The sequence below is a fragment of the Trematomus bernacchii genome, unplaced genomic scaffold (assembly GCF_902827165.1).
Source record: "Trematomus bernacchii unplaced genomic scaffold, fTreBer1.1, whole genome shotgun sequence".
Taxonomy (NCBI): Eukaryota; Metazoa; Chordata; class Actinopteri; order Perciformes; family Nototheniidae; genus Trematomus; species Trematomus bernacchii.
This window is the reverse complement of record NW_022987582.1, coordinates 6,410,934-6,433,734: the sequence shown is the minus strand read 5'-3', so window position 1 is coordinate 6,433,734 and position 22,801 is coordinate 6,410,934. Positions and strand designations below refer to the sequence as shown.

General features: G+C 40.3%; 1 protein-coding gene across 1 annotated transcript in view; it reads right to left on the bottom strand.

Moving 5' to 3' along the window:
• col14a1a (collagen, type XIV, alpha 1a) overlaps nucleotides 1-22,801 on the bottom strand; it is a 119,274-nt gene that overhangs the window by 28,568 nt on the left and 67,905 nt on the right. The window contains 8 exon segments of the mRNA XM_034128030.1: nucleotides 1,794-1,952; nucleotides 9,627-9,736; nucleotides 11,094-11,236; nucleotides 13,548-13,686; nucleotides 13,872-13,910; nucleotides 14,041-14,205; nucleotides 14,514-14,657; nucleotides 20,407-20,530. Of these exon segments, the coding sequence (XP_033983921.1) occupies nucleotides 1,794-1,952; nucleotides 9,627-9,736; nucleotides 11,094-11,236; nucleotides 13,548-13,686; nucleotides 13,872-13,910; nucleotides 14,041-14,205; nucleotides 14,514-14,657; nucleotides 20,407-20,530 (1,023 nt within the window).

Here is a 22,801-nt window from a genome sequence, read left to right as displayed (position 1 = left end):
TATCATGGTCATTTGGTGTTTCTGTGTCGATAAGAAATGAGAACAGATGCAGTTTGGCGCTAATGAGCAGCGGAAAAGAACTGGGAGATATGTGACATCTGGCTGATATCTTCAACAAGTAACATGAATGTGCGGGAGGCCCCACCAGTCTTAAACTATAAAGCAGGCTATACATTAATTAAGTCATGATCTCTGATTTAAAGTTTCCTGTCACTACTGAAAAGGCAGCCGTCTGACATAGAAAACTGTTCTCCTCCTTTCCATTAGAAAGGCAGTTTATGTGTGAACATTTCTAACCATCCAAAAACAGGACATTTTAATACTCAACTAAAATCCATAACAAACTTTAGACAGATAGATATCACAGACACAACCTAACCTGGAACTGTTTTATATAGGAAGTTAAATACAAACACAAACACATGAGATCAGATTCTTTCTACTAGTTACAATATGGGCAGTTACTCTTTGACTTTATTGTAATGATTTATTTTAAGTGCAAGCTTCTCAATGGAAAAATTCGACCTGTTTCGGTCGGGTTTCATATTCACATGGCCCGCATTAGTTAAGAAAAGTACAGAAGTCAAAAAGTTTAAGAGCATCCAGTGGACTCTGTTACCTCAACTCTATTAACTTTATATTTGACAAATCTAAGACAACGAACGGAAATTTGAGTCAAATGTTTATAATTCCTGCCCTGTGTGATACAGTCTAATCCTTGTGTTGATAGTTTTTCTATTACGGCACCACAGGGGGTCTTAGACTCTTAAAAGCTGGGCAGTGTCAGTCACACTGAACTAACATTGAGACCTGAAAGAAATAGACTTACTGTGATCATTCTGGGGGATTTAACCCAGATTCACAGAATTGCTAGGCTGGCTGTAAATCTTGAGAACAGTTCACTATTTATACATGCTGATGTAGTCACTTTTGTAATCCTCTAAATCAATGCATCACCTAAACACCCACAGGCCCTTCTGTGGAGCCTAAAACCAAGTACTTATTCAAATGAAGACTTCACTTCTGAACAACTGAAAGTACAGACGGTAAAAGAGAATAAATTGGCGCCTGGTAAAGCTACCATTTTGTTTTCATTTTCTAATAATTACCTTCTGCAAAGACCTTTACAAACTTGACAGACACAAAATATCTTTAAATCCATAACAATTACAGGACAATCTGGTGCTAAGTGAAGAAAATGTCATCTTTTCTTTATTTTCCCACATAAAAACTACTTCATGCTGCATTTCTCCAGCTGATAATTTTCTTTGCAGCAGGTAAGAAGTGTAAATGTAATAATAGCAGCACTCAGTTTTCCCAGAAGCACAGGATTCCACACCTTCTCCCCTGCCTTCGTATGCCAAAAGTTGTTAGTGGTTGTGGTACTTAATGAGTATAACACAGCTAACAAAGTATATGTAAAGAACTTTGTACAGGCTCACTTGTATAAAATAAAATGAACTCCTTCGTGACTCACTAAAATGTTTTTGGGATATTAATGGTTGCCTTGCTGAAAGATTGTTGCAAACTATGCACAAGGGACACTTAAACATTGTGTTTTACAATATAGAGCTACTGTGGGAGGAAAAAGCAAGCATTTATGTGAAAACAGATTATTAAATAAATTCAGCCCTAGCTTGAATATGTATTGAATACGCCAACATCTACAAGTTCTTGTACTTTCTGAATGGACGATACCTATAACATTTAATGACCATGAACATAGAGGTATACAAACACCATTTATTGAGGGTGCACTAAACAACAATTCATTATAAGAAAATCATACTGACTGGAGCAGAGTTGTCCCGGCTGCCTCTGGACCGAACCAGCCTTCCAAGTATCTCCACTCCATCCGTGGTGATGTTTCCAGCCGCACTGACTGGTTTCTCCTCGACCGCTGAACAGTCCAACACCACCTTCACAGACGTCTTGCTGATGGTTACATGGAGCTGTATGAAAGAGAGACAACAATTATGCATAAGATTTGATTTGTTTTGCCTTTATTACCCATCATGATTGTCATAGATATAAAACTCATTAGATATAGTCCATGGAACAGAGTTGTAAAACCATTTAAACTGCAGCATTCTTCTCAGGTCTTGCATCTGCGGTCAGCCAAGACCACTTCTTCACTTAATCGCAATGACAATAGGTTTCCTCATGCTTGTTAGGATACTTATAACAGAGGTTAAAAGCATCTGAGCACACAAATTGTCCCGTCCACTTAGAGTGGCTGTGAGCTCAAACTGCCTCCTTAGAGGACACCACTGGCAGCGCCCTGAACTGTGAAATTCGACAGTTCACATGGTTAATGAGCAGAGAGGGCTGCAGCCTGGTGAAGGGTAGTAATAAACTGTACTACTAGCAGCCCCATATTATGCCATTTAGGGCGGATTTCAAACACTCTTTTCCACCCTAAAAAAAAGGGATGCATGCATTGTAAGTTAACAACAACCTCAAGACACAGACACACAACAAGATGCAGCTGGAGGGCAGTTAGACAAAGTTCATATTCAAGTGTCAGTATCCATTCCTCGACTGACGTTTTGACGGCACTCACTAATGACTTTCTGTTCTCATCCTCCAATCTGCACACTTCACTGGGTGTGTGTGTGTGTGTGTGTGTGTGTGTGTGTGTGTGTGTGTGTGTGTGTGTGTGTGTGTGTGTGTGTGTGTGTGATGTAAAAAGAATATGAAGATCCTCTGAGGTGCAGGTGGTGTGTGTGTGTGTGTGTGTGTGTGTGTGTGTGTGTGTGTGTGTGTGTGTGTGTGTGTGTGTATGTGTGTGTGTGTGTGTGTGTGTGTGCACCCCTAACTGGCTCCTTCATTTTACTCTAGCAGTGACTCAGGCTTATTTACAGTCTGGAGGAAGTTTATTCTTGAAAATTGACTATTTGAACCATTACTTTGCTTTATGAAATCCCCAAAACCTGTCAAGCAGCAGCAGAAATAAAAAAAAAGAAGCAGTTTTTTTAAGCAAAAATGTTTTTTTGGAGACGTGCTGTACTGCGACAGGTTGGCATACATATTTATACTTTAATGTACAGGGAAAGTTAACATGCATATGAAATCATCACTCATTATCACGGTCATAGCGTTAGTTAGTTCGTAGTGTATAATCACATTACAACTTAGAACGGGTTTCTGCAACAACGCGTGAGTACCAGTGAGTTTAAAGCTTATTGTAATGTAATAAAGATGCTTTGCTGTTGTTTTTGTACATCTGAGATAAAAAAAAACAGAGACTTCTTTGTACATTAATATTATTTTTATGTTTGTGCCTGTGTTTAAAATATTCAAATCAGCTAAATTCAAAAAATATTTTTATTTTGCAATGGAAAAACGTTATGAACTTGGAAACAAAGTTAGCCTGTTTCAGCTGTGTGTGTCTGACTTTCAGTTAAAGGTGGGGTAGGTAATTTTGGAGAAACCAGCTCGAGTGCGCTAGAATTTGAAAATACACAGCCGGAAAAAATCTGCCACTTCCTTACAGAGCCCCTCCTCCAACACACACGAACGCGCACATGACCAATGAGGGCACGAGATAAGTTTGTGCACAGATGTGCTGACAGGCAGGTAGGCCATCCAGTTATTTTAGCCGGGCCGGCTGAAATGATTGGTCGTGCTTTTTACAGTATTACGGCTTCCACAGATGACATTTTTTTATGGATTTTTTGTCAAAGCACTTAAGATATTCATTGCTATCGGGATGTTAAGAGCATTCCATGGAATATAACAAAAAGCGTATCTCGAGCCGGTTTCTCAAACTTACCTACCCCACCTTTAAGAACAATGTGAAAAACGAAAAACGAGGCTAAAATATAAAAAATATCAGTAGCATAATGTTTTTTTTCTCAATGTTGCTCCTGGCGGCTGGCTGGAAACTACAGAATCCAAAGCTAATACTTCTGCCAGCACAAGATGAATTAGCCTCTCAGAAATACACAGCCTTGTATTTTTCCTACTGCTGCCTTACACATCAACAGTTTCTATCTCTAATGTAAAGCCTCATTTATTTGTGACTCTCTGTCAGACAAATAACCTTTTATTTTTTATTTTCTAAACAAATTAATACATTATCTTTGTCATATGACTTTGTAATAGCTCAGAAATTGAATAGCAACTCTCTATTGTACATTGATAGAAAGCTAAACACTGAACTATCAACTGAACTTTATCTGTGCTGTTATTTTAGTGTTCATTTTGTGTCAAAAGAAGACAAAGAAAAATATAAAGGTTTTCTCTGTGTAGAATTTTAGAAAACTTTGACTTTTTGAAATAGTTTTATGCTCCAGGGGTATTTATATCTCAACGCAATTACTCAAAGTCATGAGAAAATTTAAATTAAAGTTTTTTGTGAGCATAATGATGACAGATTCAAAAAGATTAAAGAGCCAAGTTCAAACATTTTGTTAATTCAACCAATGAAATATGAAGGAAGAGGAGAGGGAAAAAGAGAGTTAAAGAAGAGAATGAAAGAGGGGGCATACTTTAAAGGTCCCATGTCATGCTTTTCCGGTTATTACCCGTCCCCTTGTATGTTATGTAGCTTTTTCTGCATGTAAACGGTCTGCAAAGTCACAAACCCTCAAAGTACACCCTGTAGCGAGTAAAACTCCAATACAGAAAAGACCTGTCTATGCTGCCCCAGAACGCCTCGTTGGAGATTTTCCTTTTTCCATTTTTTTCTTCCTGGGTACAGTGACGTGACCATGCCCAGGTCCAAATGTTTCGCCGGCACACACACTCACTCAGCCTTATCTTTTCTCAGCCGCGGCTCCGTGGATCTCAACTCACAGTTCGCCACACACTCACGTGTGTGTGCTCAGGCTGAGTTCCGCGGTCTCTCGCTGTCTCGCAGACCCCACGCAGCAACCAGGAAACGACACCAGTAATCCAGCTCACACTCGAGCCTCAAAGGGCGGAGCAGCGAGCCCCGCAACGTCCCACCAACACGGCACCCAGACCCCACGCAGCATTCTCATCTGTTTGTCATTACTGGTGTCATTTTCTGGTTGCTAACAAACGCCATTGTAACACATAAACACACATCAGAGCACAGTGGGCTCACAGGGAGGGGGGGGCAGGAGGTCCAACAAGGCGTGTAAGACAGAGAGTGAATACACATACTATACAGAGATGCTGTATGAGAAACCAATGTGATTTTGGAACATTGATCAATGTAAATCTATTCTAGTAGACCTCAACAATGGAATTATGATCAGTAGAAATGGCCACACACACACACACACACACACACACACACACACACACACACACACACACACACACACACACACACACACACACACACACACACACACACACACACACACACACACACACACACACACACACACACACAGTTATGACAGTTTTTAAACATGCTGTGAGAGATAATGTGGGTTGGAGTAGATGAGGCTATCAGTATTTCTGCTGACTCAGCTTTCTCTGACCTGCACTTAAAAGTGCACATGCTCGCTTATGCATGCTTGAAAGCATGTATGTGAGTGTGAATGTGTGCGTGTGCGCATGCAGTGTGCTTTTCGTGTGTGATCGTGAAGCTTTTATATTTTGATTCATGTATGTTTGAGCATTACATGCAGGACTGCAAGCACCTTCTCTTTGCCTGTGTGCGTACAACATGAGTGTTTCCTCATTTCCTGCCCTCTCTAGTCAGCCATTTTTGCAAGCAATCAATCTTTAAACACTGCTTTCAATTAGATGGAGAACACCTTTAGACTATTTATTCAGAAACTGCTCTTTTAACCAAATGTAGCTTCTTCTACATGTGCTAGAAATGATGACCCCTCAGGCACAGATGTGTTGTTATATGGGGAAAAGTAAAGAGTAGAAATATAAACAGATGTTTCATCACACGTGGAAGCATTTGACAATGTTTAAACTTGGAAGCTGTCACGTTCTTTTGCCCATTAATGTTTTGCTGATGTCTAATTCTCCAACGTCATCAGTCTCCTAAAGCCTTAAATAAGATAAATCGGATAGGTTAATTGTATTTTATTATCCTATAACAACAAACATATATTGTATGCAAGCAACTGGTTACACACAAACTCAGATATACATTTTCAAATCCTTTAAAGCAGGGCTTTTCAAAGTGTGGGAAGGTGAGCCTCCCCTCAGAGAACATAAGAACAGCCGCGCCCCCCCTCCCAATTATTATTGCTATTATTATTATTATTGTTGTTGTTGCTATAATGCAGGGGTATTATTATCCAGTGGAAAGTCCTTACCTACTGGCCTAGTTAAATCAAAGTGGTTACTTTTTTTTGGCTGGGCAGTGTAGTTTTACACACCGTCTTATTTGACTTTCTCAGGACTTAAAACTGTTTTTTTGGGGCAGACCCCCACAAAGAAAAAAATATATTTACACACGTAAGGTCATCATCTTAACAGTTTTTTATGCTCATCGAGTCATCCGTGAGCAGAGCATCAAGTTGGCATGCCTATAACAGCTGAATGCGGCAATTACCATCTTGTTCAGCAAAACGCCTCACAAACTTATTAAGATCCAAAGCTTTAGTGCGTTTTGATTCAATGCTGAGTGCAGCCAAACTTGACAGTCTCTTCTCTGTCATTGTAGACCCGACCGCAAATACCTCATTCCTTCCTTCTACTTGGGTCCGAATGCTTCTCGTTTTGCGCCGTCCCGTTCAAATGAAATCGCCGCCAATCACATTTCCTCGCTTGCGCAAGGGCCGGGGGAGGGGTTACAAGGCTCACGTCTTGTGCTGCATTCACTTGCACTCGGACATTAGGGATTTTCTCTCATAAATGTCCGATGAGCCACAACTTTTAGGTAGATCCGCCCCTGCTTGACCGGTTCTTGCTTTTGATCAAAGTCAATGCGGAAAACCCACACTCACACAGGTAGGCGGAGGAGAAGGGAATGAGCACTTTTACAGCCTTTTTGGCGAGGTGGGGGAACTCGGTCTCCACAGACAGCCAAAAGTGTGCAAGTGACGTTTTCTGCCAGACGCTGTCTCCTCTCTCACTTTAGGTAACTTCACAAAAAATCGATCCATGTTGCCGCTCGCATGTTTCTCACGCTGCGCCTCCCCTGAAGCTCTCTGGCGCCCCCCTTTGAAAACAGCTGCTTTAAAGTAAACATTGTGACAATTTTCTCCAAACTACTGAAGACAAACGATTTACATTCCTCTCTGCAGAGTGTGCATCTATCTGGATTCGTCATTAAGCTGTTAATCGTCATGAAAACAGATCCAACCACCGTATGATTTTGTCAGTCACATAACACCGTCTCATTTTCTGCTTTTAAAAACAAACACAGTTTGAGTCAACCCAAATCTGTCAGTGCAACGTATACAACACATTCATAGTTGCTGCTTTCTCCATTAACACTTCTTCTCCTTTCCAAGAAGCAACCAACATTTATGGAAACAGCTTCATAATAATCATTTATGGGCGAATTAACTAGCTGTGAATTTTGAATTTCACACTGAGAAATATTGTGAGGTATTGTGAGCTAGAAAAGCAAGGTGCATATGTCCTTAGCGTACATTTTTTACGGCACCCGAGGACAGCTTTAAGTGCTCTTTAAACATTTTAATGGGAGGCATTTAATCATTTTTGGAGATACAGGCAGGGTGTTAATACACTTGTATTAGTATATAATAGCTGTGAGCAATCTGTGATTTATACCGAAGATATCTTTCACTTCTCCTTTCTTTGTCTACTTGCCTGTGTTTCTATATTTTCCTGTCTGTATTCCTCTTTGCATCTCCAGCTCACTGTCATCTCTATTCTTTCCTCTGCTCTCCCTCCTTCACCTGTTTCTGTTTTCTGTGTTTCTCTCAGTGTGTGTGTGTTTGCTAGACGGTGACAGATCCTGCTGGGTATTCCTGCTTTCACACAAGGTGCTTGATATGGTAATCCCTTTATAACTGACAAACAGACATGCACACGCACGTGTACGCTCCTTTTATTCACTTGTCATCCTGTCTAAGTGTAGACCAACACTTCCTCTGGTCAGGCAGTCTCCTGCATCAGTCCCCTCTCTCAACATTGTCATGTTCTCCGACAGAGAGACAGAATACAGAAGAGAAACAGACAGAGAAAAATGATGGACAGCTCCTCCCTGACATTATGAGAGTTGAGAGTTAGTGGACTGGTTGTTTTAGCAAAAATCCATCGGGAGCAATATATTTACCCAACAGCAGCTTAGAGCAACATAAAAAACATACCTAGTTTTTATTACATTTTGTATCCATTTGTCAAGCAAAAGTTTGAAAATGTTCAAATGTAACTAAACAATACATTCAAATGTCCAATTGAATCAGCCATGTCAAAGTACAAACACATTCTCAGTAGTGTTGCTAATTCAAAGAATTAGGACAAAGTAATATATTGTTATTTGGCAAGTTGCTGTTTTTTGTTTGCCTAATGTTTCATGCCAAGTTTTTTTCTAAAGTGAATTTGTCATTCACTGGGCCTGTTGAGGCCAAAACAATGTCATTATTTATTCAGCTGAGGCATTTGCGTCCCTATTTATTTTTTCAGAAAACACTTTCTCGTCTCAAGTGAGCAGAAAATTGACTTTTAAAATGTTGCTATTTCCTTTCAGTCTGACTAATTTGAAACAACATCATTTACATAAATATATTCGGATATAAGCCCAATGATTGAGGCAAATGTGAAATGTCTTTGTCAGATAATCAGCTTGGAGGACAAACTAATATCTTCTCTGTTGGTCCACTCGGAGGTGAAAAGTAATAACACAATCATGGAAATCACACCTGCCACAGAGTGTTGCCTTCTTTAATGATGTCTGCGCAGCATGTCTGTAAATGCACTAACTTCTTTGGCAATCAAAACCTGGTCTATACTGTGAATGTATCAAGTGAACTTAGTTTTTTTAAATAAACACATGTCCAAATAATGAAAAATGCCCTCCATAACTTCATCATGAACTTCCACAGAGGGGTCTCAAAGGGTCATTAAAATGTGCAGTTTCACTCCCACTCTGTACACTCCACTAGTTTAGAAAATCAGTTAAGAGTAGGAGGGAGGAGAGCTATCAACACACACACACACACACACACACACACACACACACACACACACACACACACACACACACACACACACACACACACACACACACACACACACACACACACACACACACACACACACACACACACACACACACACACACACACACACACACACACACACACACACCACACACACACACACACACACACACACACACACACACACACACACACACACACACACACACACACACACACACACACACAGTGGTGTTGACGGGTCAAGAGAAAAACAGTCCAGTCCGAGAGCCACTGGAAAACCTCCCCTTCAAAAACACCACAATACATTTTATCTTCTTTTCTTTTGTCTCTTTCTCGGCAGTTTGTCAGAAAGCTTCCTGATCAACATTTGTCCTCGGAACTACCAGCACCACCTAAATAGTGTAATGACGTTTTTTCCTGAAATGTGAGACAAAACCCTGATATGTATGCAAAATGGCACTCGCTGTGTTAGGGCCATTACACTTTTGAGAATAAATTATATTACATTCAAGTCGTTTTTTTACCACACATATATTTAAAGAGTACCTTGTGGAAACTGCCATGGAAGATTTTTTGGATTTCAGTTCCTTCAAAGGCGACAGTCTGGAAGTCTCCTTTGTAGTCATAGTTGAAGAACGTCAGCGTCTTTTCAGAGTCTGTGGGGGTGGGGGAGGCACAGAGAGGTGGTGAGGGAGGTAGAAGAGGTTGATGTTCACATCAAGCAGAAGCTTGCCTTGTACCCACTATTGTCTCTGTCTCCTCCTATAAGACTCAAATAAATACCTGGTGTGTTACAATACTGAACTCTATATGCTGGACACTGTTATATCAATATTAGTATTTGTGCTGCTGTGCAGCGTGTCTGTTTTCTATAAAAATGAAGATTTATTTTACCATTGAAAGTAAAGAAAATCAAATAGTCTCCATTATTTTAATAATGGAGGACATTTAAATGATATCTATGTTGTTTTAGATCAGTCCGTATATGACACAAAATGAACTTACAATGGTGGTACATTTTTTATTTATTTAAATACTATAGATATATAGCTTCGATATATAAGGGTCAACAGGGAAAGCAGAGCACCTACAGCATCTCTCAGGGAACCAACGATCATCCATTCCAGCTGGTAATATAATCTCTGCAGCAGGTCAGGGGTCTGCCCTGGGTCTTTTTTAAGACAGTGTCCAAAACACCTCTAAAAGGTTGACGCCTGGAGTGAGTTCAGTCAACTGTAACACGGCTTATCACTGCTGGATAGAAACTGCACCATGGTCAATCTTCTGACCCCAGCATCCCATCAGCTATGGCTTTAAAAGTACTGGCTCTATAATGAACTCTGATGGATGAATGAATGAAACCTTTACCGTCCCTGGGGGAATTTGTTTTGCTTATCGAAAGATTTATATGACAAAAGTGAAAGTTCAAGTAGGTGCCAATTACGGATCAGAGATTGTTAATCCGCTGAATTGTTGTGTTTAGAGGGTGCATGTGTAGGTGCACCGCTGCCTGCTGCACTGAAACAGAGATCGATAGACCCCCTCTCATACATTTCCGTCCCATCATGTAAATAATACGCCACATTGGTTCACTATCAATCCTGACACCCCGTTTAACAACCCTGTCTAGTTCTGAGTCTGTCTGTTTGAATAGAGCTCCAGAGGTCCAGTTACAAACTCTAACACAAATAAGGATCGGCACCTCTAGGTCTGAGGTCCTGCTGATTTCACAGACTAACGGTGTGTCCCATTCAAGACAGGACAAATAAGGGAGGCCACCCACAAATAGAGGATACAACAGTTAGATGAGAGCATTGCTCATTTGAAGGTAAATGATCCATAATAAAACATGTAGGGATTTCTCTCCAGAAGCACTGCATTATGCACTTTTAGAGATCATTTGGGGATAACCGGACTGCAGGAGCTTCAGCACACAGCTAGTGTTTGAATTTGTCAATCTACCATGTTAATGATGCAAAATAAAGATAAGCAACACAAGTGATTCAAACTTACTGTCCAGGATTAATCCCACTAATGGCTCCTTCTCCTTATTGAGGATTTCCCACAATGCAAAGGGCTCCTGCGGGGTCTCAGGAAGTAGGCGGAGCATCAGAGAAATAGTGTAATCAGAGGGTAAACCTTCTGGGTGAAGGTACCTGGTACACAAGTGAAAGAACACACATGTTCACACATGATCACACACGATCACACACGCACACACACACACGATCACACACACGATCACGCACGCACGCACGCACGCACGCACGCACGCACGCACGCACGCACGCACGCACGCACGCACGCACGCACGCACGCACGCACGCACGCACGCACGCACGCACGCACGCACGCACGCACACACACACACACACACACATCACACACACACACACACACACACACACACACACACACAACACAACACACACACACACACACACACACACACACACCACACACACACACACACACACACACACACACACACACACACACACACACACACACACACACACACACACACACACACACACACACACACACACACACACACACACACACACACACACACACACACACACACACACACAGGTTAGATAGTGAGCTTAGCTTGTGCCCTGAAGGAATGTATCCACAAGGTGTCATTTTCAAAGTGCCGTTGTCTCTTTTCAGCTCTTGTGAACGCTCTCAGAGTGTTTTTGGCTGCCTGGAACTGTCTTCCTGTGCCAGCGTCTTTTTGATCTCAGAGCGGAGTTTTTTCTTGTGCAGCTGCCTTCGAGCACTTTAGTTTCAAATGATCTCAGCTTTAACTTTTCAGAGGGCTCGTCAATTGCACTTTTCACAGAATGAAGACTCAGACTAAGGAGCTAAAATTAAAGCTGGTTGAAAACCAAGAAAAAAGCTCCAAAATGAAAACATGAGAAAAATAAAGACTTCAGAGAAAGAACATCTGAAGCTCCCATTAAGTTTGTGTATGCTTTGGTTTTATATTTCAATATTTCCCTGTAGTATAGTGCTAAGTCAATATTTAAACAATTTTTTCCAGCGTCTCTTAATGCTTTGAAGCCTCTTAATAATTGGTGGTCATGTTCTGAATCTGAAATTTTAAACCTATTTAATATGCACAAGGCAACATCTTAATGGAACATGAAGACATGACCTTTAACACCTTAATCATTTAATGAAATGTACCGATCGGGCATGGTCTAATCAGACTAGACACAATAATGGGTTTGTAAAAGTGTCCTGTGTGGGCAATGACAATTAAATGAAACCCAAAGAGATATACAATACGATTCATGGTGCATTTGCATATGTGAAAAGCAGACCATCAATCATTGCCTCAATTTATTCTGTGAGAGGCTTCTCTGTTGCTCTGGTCAGGGAACACACACAAAGCATTAAATGTGTAAAAACTGCATTTTGTGTAAGTTTTGATAAATAGGCATATACAGTGTATTTAGATCAACTCCTCAGATAAATGATTCATTTCTAGCTACTACATATTGAAATACAGTCTTGCTTAATTTTAACAGGCTTGAATTCTACAATCTTCAAGATCACTTTTTGTGGTTGTTAGCATTGGGAGCATTGACTAGAAAGTATAACACAGCCAAGGTGTTATGAGTTGGACTTGAACCCTTGTATCCTAAAATATAATCCAAACAAAGATAAAGGGAAACTCTTTAAATTGGGACATTTTCATTGGCAGGACTGTTAAATACTTCCAGCAGCCTGTGTGTATGAGGGCTGATGATTCAAAGTCCTCTGGTGTTTGAGTCCCGCTGACACTCACCACCCCCCCCGTGTCCAGGGGAGGAAGGGAGTGTCGCTTAGCAAACAACAGCAGGGAAGGATACAAATAAATCTAAAGAACAAATGCAGTAAAAAGCTTTTGGCCTAATAGGAGTCAACTGCATTTGTGCATGCACTGTATTTAATAAAATAAATGCTACAACTTGATAACAACTTGACAACTTAACATGCAGCTATTCTTTATATTTGTGGTTTATCAATGAATTATTTTATGATATTGAATATTTTTTCCAGGTGTCTCTTTGAAAAGTGATGTTTATCTCAATTAAACTTTAACAAATGAACTGAAATGAACAAACCCGTCCACTCCAACTCTGTCTGCTATAATATATTGTAAATGTAAAAAAGTGATTTGATCATTAGTTTCTTGGCTGCTTTGGGATTACTGTTAGCCTTGGTTCAGAGGTTTAATCTATGAGGTGTGTGAAGAAAAATACATTAATAAAATCTGCTGTGTGTTCAACTGCAAAAGATGGATGCGAGAAAAAATGGAGGCATGATCAAGCACAGCAAATCAAACTCTTACAGACGGCTATGACGCACAATTTGTTAACTTTCCAAACCAAATGTCTAGGATCCAATCTAACGAATGCTTTTGAAAACAGAAGTAAATGTACCATGTACTATTTACAGTGTTTCATTACTCACTTGGTGGGCTGCGACACCATTGCGTCTCGGTGTAGTCTGTAACAAGGGAAGGTGTTGAACGAGCCCGGCTCCAGAGAGACTCCAGGTATGGTGCTGTACTCCTTCTCTACCAGGCCGAACTTCTCCATCATACGGAAACCTTCAGGAGGCAAACCATCATTACCTTATTCTCAATGTGATCACTGTAATTACAATCATTAACGCTAACCATGGAGTGCAGCCTCATTATGTGTCATTATCATTATCTTATTTTGCTTTTTTTTTGCCAACTTGTTTTTCCTGTGTGGCTGTAGTACAGTGTATTATGTTCCTTGTTTCTTTTACCTGCCATTGTGTTACCACTCATCAACACAGACGGACAGGCTGAAAGACAGAAAAGAGTCTGTTAGGTCATCCTTAACATTTTCAATTATGAATGAATCTTCTTTTCTGAACTCTTGTTTTTTCTGGTCTCTCTCCCTCTCTGTTTAAAATCCAAGGTTAGTTTACTCACTGGCGGTAGCAGCCTCACAGACAAAAGTAATGAGCTGCTCTTCTATTTTCTTCACGGCATCCAAATCGTCCACAAAGAAGACGTGTCTATCGCTGGGCTTGCTGGCAATATTCACTAGCTCTCCGTAGTCCGCGTCCGCAAAGCCAATGGCAAAGATGATATAGCCTGAGAATGGAGTTAAACAAGAGAATTCATTACAGGTTTAAAGTCATTAGAAAGGATTAAAAGGAATCATGTAACATATTGTGAGTTATGGGTTTCAAACCTACGGTTAAAGAGTGTCATATCCTTCAACAATAGAAATACAGTATGTAAAGCTTCCAAGGAATTAAAAGGGGGAGTGGGGATATGTCCTTCATTTTGTATGACAATATCAAGGAATCCCATACTGTATATCGACATTCAATATTTTTAGGTTAAAAACTATCAATGCTTTTTTGTCTGTGTCTGTGTTTGGTTTATAAGATACTCACCATCCATCTGCATCTCTTTGGACACTTTGTTGACATCGTCTTGTGAACGTCCGTCAGTGAGAACAACCAGGACTTTAGGAACGCCTCTTCTAGCTCCGCCCTCCGGGGTGAAAATTGAATCCTTGACATGTTTGATGGCCCGACCTGATGCAAAACGAAAGGAAACATTTTGGTTTTACAATCGTGAAAGTATTCATAATGAAAGTAAATATAAAACCACTTAATTAAAAATGTTTGCCGTATAAATCTTCTTTGAATGTATTTCAACTACCCAGGTCCATTCATTTCTATAAAACCAAAACTTTGAGAAACTTAAATTAGATAATCAATCACAGTACACAATGTCTGCTTTAGTTACATTCATAAGGCATACTGTTAGCAAAGCACTGAAGCAAAAATGGTATTGTCTGATTAGCATTAGCTGTTTTCAATATACTCCTTGGCTAAGTCACAGCTGTGTGGCTAATAACGTACAATCATATTCATGCAGGTATACAGCAGGAAATTAAAACCGGACACTTATCACTGTTACTCTGCTGATTACTTTCATGCCTGCACTACTTGCTGACGCAGCTCCTTCCACCCGAACCTCCTCCTCATGTGTCATATTGTTGATTTAATGCTCATGTGTGTTTATTAAAACAGGATTATCTCTTTCAGCAGAATCCTTGTTGCTGCTCGGATTATTTAAGAGCTTCCTCAAACAGCAGAGCCTTTTCTGCAAAACCCTACAGTATAAATACTTCTTACAAATAGTCATTTGCTTTAAATAAGTGTCTCTGACAGCTTTTACAACGCTGAAAAAAATAAAAGCTGCCAAGCTATTTTTTCAAGTCTCTTTTTCTTTCATCTTGTGGTAAAATGATTGTTAACAGATAGCTGCATTGAGGCAATAACACAATAGAAACATCAAACAGTAAAGCAATGCTATAATATATGTTCATAGTACCAATACAAGTGAAAAAAACACTAGTTTGGTCCTTTATGCGGTGCCTAGACTCCCTCCACACCCATCTGATGCAACATTTTGAACAGAGGAATAAGTTGTTGGCAAACCAAACGTATTGGAAGCACAGGTATCTTCATTAAAAGTCTGAAGAAATCCTCTTCCCCACCTCGAGCATGGGGGATATTGCCGGTGACCTTTGCTAAAAATAGTATATAGGTATTAATTATAAAACAATTCTTCCACCGGCATTATTAAAATCAATTTCCATCCCATAATTATTTTAACGTGACAATAAGTGACCTAGAAGCTCCTGAAACTAGATTCAGGCGGATTTGCTATCAGCATGTAAAATATGCCAGGAAGCACACAATGTTTGATGTGTTTCCATTACACCTGAACACTAAAAGATGAGACAAAGATGGAAATGTCAAAAGGTTTAAATGATATGAACCTTTGGCAGTGTGCACGTCACTTGCTAATGGACTTAATCAGTCAATCAAATATGTCTAGACAGCTTTAAAAGGTTTCAACAACGACAAAGCAGCCATGGCTGTTTTCAATGCATGTTTGTCAGTGAATTAATGATGCCTCATTGTTTTTCAAGACCCTCAATAAACACTCAAGTTATCGAAAAAACAAAAAAACATTCTCCGTTTTTTTATTAGCAAGGTTAAAGGATAAATCTAAAGCAATTGGCTCAAGTAAACTGTCTTTTTTTATTATATTTCTATTGATCTGCTTCTCTCCAGAGTAAGTGTTACTACTTCTACTCCTGAAACGGGAACTTAACAACTGTTTCGACTTCTATAAAGATGATCAATTGTTTATTATTATTAATATCCAGCAACATTTACAAGATATATAAAACTGTCCTTCCTGGTTCCTAATTATTCCAAACTGTAGAAAGCGTTCACACATTTTTAATATAAACATTAATGTGGGTGCAAATATAATTTTTTAACATAGTCCCTTGATCGTCTTCCCACAAAGGAAGGTTATTTCTATGTAATGCCAATTTTAGCATATTGTCCATTATGCCTTGCTCTTCTACTCAAAAAATAACTAATCTACTCATCTCCACCTGACCTTTTCATAATTAAATGGACAATCACTGTCATTAATCCTCTTAACTCCCTGTGTCCTCTAACGCTCTCTTCTCTCACTCCTCTTGTGTTAAGGAGTGTGTCTGAGAGGGTGCCAGGTATAGGGGAACTCGCCTATAAAAGAGTCTGGTTTTATATGTGTGTATGGTTTCTCTGTCTCCACATTTCTAACCAAACCAAAACCCTCAGACCACATCGCCTGCTCCATCGATTTTTTTCCCTACCTGGTGACAAATGATAGAGGGCTTGGCCTGTAAAGTTTTGTGTTGTCAGATATCTGCCAGTGACACATCTGTTTCTAGACTGTCCTATGATCACACTGGGCGAGACTTGAATTACAGCAGCTAGCCAGGCATGAAGTGAGACCCAGGACAAGGAGCAGAGGGGACAGAGGGAGGCGAGAGCGAGGAGGGGCTGGCAGGGCGGTGGAAGACAAAATATGAGTGCAGAGTGGAGGAAAATAAGAACAAGAGGGAAAAGGACGAAGAAAAGGGAAATAGGTCAGATGGGGAAGGGCAGGTAAGAAAGGAGGGTGAGAAAACAGAAACATGTAAGTGGATCTTAGGGTTCAAAAGCCCATCATCAATCAGCAATGCTTCGCTTCTTGTGTGAGGAGTTTTCCAAATCAGTTTGGATTGGCCCTCCTGTCTGTGAATAGTTTAAAAGAAAGTGAAAATAATTGAAAGCATCTCTCCTGTTCAAGCACACAACAGGAGTTACAGGTGCAATATAATAAAGTAGGAGACCTTTTGTTCAGGCTGTTTTGTGGCAGCAGGTAAAATATGTATGACTAGGAGAAGATTGTGATAATACATCTATGTCTGGAATAGTATAAAAAGCAAGAGCTATGAAACCCTTTAACCTTTGGAAAGTTACATTCATAGTAAATACATTTGGACAATCAAATGCATTGTTGAAAGTATACAATGGATTTTGAATAGGTTGAATTGGCTTTTATAGTCAGCAAAACTCATTTATGGGCCATTCATACATCCGTTTTTGAACTCATTAAAGACTTGAAGCTTGAAAATAGAGTCAGGGTCTCACACAACTGAATTACTCCAGCTGAAGAACTCAGCTAATCATGTATTTAATTTTCTTCAATCTGAAAATACTATACAAGCAGAGTCGTGGATTAGCACAATGACTCATGTTGAACATAGAAATCAATATGAAAAGACACACGCACTGACACACAGAGTAGTGTATCCATATACAGTAAATATATATTAATGTGCGTATATATACAAATAAATAAACACACGTATGCATTTATATAGATATATCAAGACTTTAAAGCTATAGTTACATTTAATCAGTCATCCCCCCAAGCCACTCAGAGGCTTATGTCTAGATACTGGTAGCTCTTGCAGCTCTGTTGTCGACATAGAGTGGAGTTAGTGGGCAACACCCAGATGAGAAACAGTGAGCAAATGTGATGCAGGTTGCTATCTAAAATAGTACATTTTAAATTAGATTAAAGACGCTAAATCAACTTTCAAATGTTATCAAAAATAACGTTACATTGAAATATGCAAAGCTTTGAATTCATTTTTAAAATCATTAATTCAAAAGTGTTTTCTTGACCCTGCTAAAAATAGCATGTCATATAGCGTGTATAACACAGCAGATATAAACTCATCTAGTCATTTACAGTAAAAGCATGAAAAAGGAATTCAAGCTCTGGGGTTTGTTATTGGCTAACAGTCATATCCACACAGATAAATCTGCCAGAGGCTCGAAGTTAAAGAGACAGAAAGCTGCAGGTTTTTATTTGGGTTAGGGGGAATTAGACCCAGTGAGGCCCTGATGGTCTCTAAGGAGAAGTTGAGGTTTGAGAATGAAGAAAAGGAAATATTTTGGGGTTTTAATGCAATCTTCAGTTGTAAAAGCTAAAAAAGACTGCTGATCTTTCTCTAAATGGACCAGAGGAGTAAGATGCAAGTAAGGAGGTTCAGGTACAGAATATATGTATGTATGGATTAAGTAGGCTATTTGTATGCTTCAGCATCAAGATTTACAGGGATGGGAGAAATCAAACCTTAAGCATGAATAAAGATTAATTTAACTGAACAGAATAAACAGCTCTCTTATTTTATTTAAGTTGTGTGGGTGTCTCTATTGGAAATACGGACAGCCTAAAGAATAGGCATTATGTGTGAGGTACTGAAGAGGATTAATGATACGCTGAGGCAGTGGAGTGTGTTTGTATGTGTGTACATGTGGGTAAGAGGCGATAAGAAAGGGAAAAAGGGAGATATTGTGAATCTGTGAGCGTTATCATAACCTTTAGAGCTAGGATCGCCCCCTTTTTCTCTTTGTGTGGGGAAGAAGAAATGTCATGGTTTATTTTCTGTTCTGCTGTGCACCACATGCACACAGGCACACACACACTGTCCTGTGAGCAATACATCATGTAAGAAGGTACGGTTGATGTATGTGTATAAGGGGAATAGGGAGGAATGGGAAAACATGCATGTAAGAGTAAACAGAAGATGAAAAATATGGGACAGAAGGATGCTGAGAGAAAAAAGAAGGTAACAATAATGAGGACGGAGAAAAGAGGATTTATAAAAGGAAAATAAAGTAGCAGCAAAGTAAGGGAGGAGAGGACAGTAGGAGGTTGGCAAGAGTGCAGAAAAGTTTGATCAAAGGAAAGAAGAGGAGGAAGCCGGAGGAAGAGATAAGTGGGGAGATAATGGCTGATAGCAAAGCTCAAGGACACAATAACGCTGAGCGGACACTGAGCCAAGACGGAGACTTTAGGACGGTTAGAGTCCTGTGAGCAACCAGCATTAGCGGTAAAGACACATCAAGGCTTGGAGGTTGTACGCTGACATTCACCCTGTTTGTTTTATCCCAGCTGGCAGTTTCACATGAGCGTTACTGCTGATTCAAAGCCCCTGAACTGCTTGAATCCTGCTCCCACATTAAAGTCTTCCCTCTCTGTAGTATCTGATCTTCATGTAGACAATCCAAACACAACATTGTTTTAAGTTTGCCTGTAAAGATTTCTTCTGTTGGAAAGAATATTTGAAGCTCATTGTTGATCTTGAAAATAGCAGACAAACAATCTCAGGCAAAGCTAGTAGCTGTTCTGGAGCTTCTGTTAAATCACACAGTCGTTCTCAACAGGAGTTTGTGGTCATGAAATGTTGGACAAACGAAGGAACGCTCCAGACATGCAGCTTTCTCAATTTGTGCTGGGATTGTTTTTCACAACTGCTGCTGCTTCCAAAGTTATGAATGAACTTTTAATCTCAAGCCAACAACGACAAAAGGTCCTTAAAGGAAAACGTTGTAGTATTGAAGAAAACTTTGAGAACATTTTTTCTAATTTATCCCGCTGTATTTTGCACATGTGTTTTCACTTAAACTTTACTATTTATTTAATACACTGATAGATGATTAAGCACGGTTGTTTTATAAGTAAGGTTTAAGCCAAAAACGTATATGTTTTTGGGAAGTAGTTCGCAAACAACAGGACACATATAAATTGTACATTATACTACATGCGCTGTGTGAGAGCTTGCAAACAGATGATTTTATATACTGTTGCTGTTGTTCAACGCGGTACACCTGTACTTTCATTCTTGATCTTCATCATACCACAGGTTGAGTGACTGGACATCAACAACTCAATGACAAATTAGGCAACTCTATCTGCTGAGGGAAAGTGTGCGATACAATTGAAAACTCCATAATAGCTAACAAATGACCTTATTGGTCACCATGTTGAAGAGTCTTTTAAATAAAGGTATTAAACTGAGATTTGAATATGCCGGTCTTGTTGTATTGCCTGAGCTAAGATTACATCAATCCAATGACACACGGCTCTTACCTGTCTTGGTGTTTCCTCCCTTGTATCTGATGCTTTGAATAGCTTCCAACAGCGCTTCCTTGTTGCCATGGGAACTCAGCTGGAATTCTGTCCGTGCGTCGTCGCTGAACTGAGCGATGGCGACCTGCAGACAGACACACAGACAGATAAGTGAAATCAGTTCAACTATTATGTCAAAATGTAATTAAACCAACTTAACCAACTTGTTTCGTTGTGTATTTGGTATAAAGGAATAGTTTAAACCAGGGGTCTCCAACCTTTCTTCACCTGAGAGCTACTTTGAAAAAATAAAAGTGGCCAAGAGCTACTTGCATCACATCGCTTACATTTATTCACATAGCCCTCATCAGTTGAATTAAGCTACTTTTGTACACGTGTGAAATTGCAATACCTAAAGCTTATCAAACATCTTAACTTCACGCAAGGTCCAAGAAAACGAAGATTTCTCACATATTATTATGGCCCACATAGTAACATACATCACTGAACATTCACATAAATGTCCTTAATCACCACCTTTCAAGCATTTCACTCTTTTTTACAGTTAGTGAGATGAATGGCGCTGCATGGAGTCCACCATACAGGTGTATGCTGCAGTGTACCCACTTAGGTTCACTCTAATAGAGCCATTTAAATGTTCATCTGTCAGTCTTGTTCTGTATTTAGATTTCATGACATTCATGTCAGAAAAAGCTGCTTCATAAAGGTATGTAGAACAGAACCAAATAAAGCAGACATTCTCAGTGCTGCTTGGTGAATGTTCTTTACACAAGTATTTATGAACTGAAAATAGCAAGAGGACATTCATACTCTGCAATCCAAGACTTGATTAAATCCACCAAAAACCTGACATGATGATAACGAGTGTTTTTCAAAAAACACAAATCCCTCCCTGTGTGTCTCTGAGCCGCAGCGACAGGGCCTGATTGAGAGCGGGTCATTCTGCTGTTGGTTCTGGACTGGTGTTGGTGGAGAAAGCAGACTGCTCCATGTGTGGTGTCGCTGTGCCGCTGTCATGTCTGTTCCTTGATCACTGAGTCACCGACGCGACCAATTTGATATTCGTGTGACAGAAACAATTCTAAAATAAAAAAACGTTATTGTCCAGCCGCGGCCGAAAAATCAAGAAGCAACCTTACTACGCTACAATCGATAATCGAGCGGCGAGCTACTGGCGAGCTACTGGCGAGCTACTGGCGAGCTACCAGGGCTCTCCAACACGTTGATCGCGAGCTAGCTCGCGATCAACGTGTTGGAGAGCCCTGGTTTAAACGAAAATGCAAATCTAGTCTTCATCTGCTCATCAAATATCATGGCATACGTGTGCATCTGTGCAGATTCGTTTCTGATCCTTCCATAATGAAACATAAAGACCACAAACGACTCCAAGCAGCTCAATTGATATTATGTGAGCACTATGATGCCAAATGTACGGAGCCCCTAAAGGGACATGTAAAAAAAAAGAGAAAAAAAAAGTCGGGATAACAGGTTAGTTTCTCGTGCGCACGAGAAACTAACCTGTTATCCCGACTTTTTTTTAGAAAGTTACCGGTGCGCCAAGGAGGAAGTGGAGCGCACAGGAGACAACCATTTCATTGCAGACTGTTATGTTTATGTGGGGAAATGACAGTGCATACATTATTTGAGATATATTTTCGTTAAAACGTAGCAGCCTGCGGTCACTCCAGGAGGCAGCGGGACGTGTAACTCAGAGAAGAGCAGCACCGCTTTTACGCACCGCCTACACTGTGTTTACCTTCATTCGAACAGCTAAAGAGTGACTGCAGGCTGCTACGTTTTAACCACACACACACACACACACACACACACACACACACACACACACACACACACACACACACACACACACACACACACACACACACACACACACACACACACACACACACACACACACACACACACACACACACACACACACACACACACACACACACACACACACACACACATCGAACTGCCCGATTACTCCCCCTTTTATTAGTTTTATGAAGGAGATGTCCGGTCACCAAGGCGCATGATGTGTGTGTGTGTGCTCTGCTCAGCTCCGCTCTGTGCAGGGGCTACAGCCAGGGAATCTCACCCAGCCCAGCCCACGTAAACTGTCAACGGGTGGGGGGGGGGGGGGGGGGGGCTAGTGACCTAGTGGCCCATCGGGATTTGTCCCGAACGTCCCGATGGCCAGTCCGCCACTGGCTCTGTGTGTGTGTGTGTTCTGAGTGTTTGTTTCCCTTTAAACCAGCTGCGGGCAGCAGGTACTCTGAGTGTCACGGACATTAATCTCCGGTGATTAAACAAATAGCTCTACACCCCTGGCCAAAATGTCCTTAAAATTAAGTCTGAGTTCGAAATATATCTCAAATAATGTATGCAC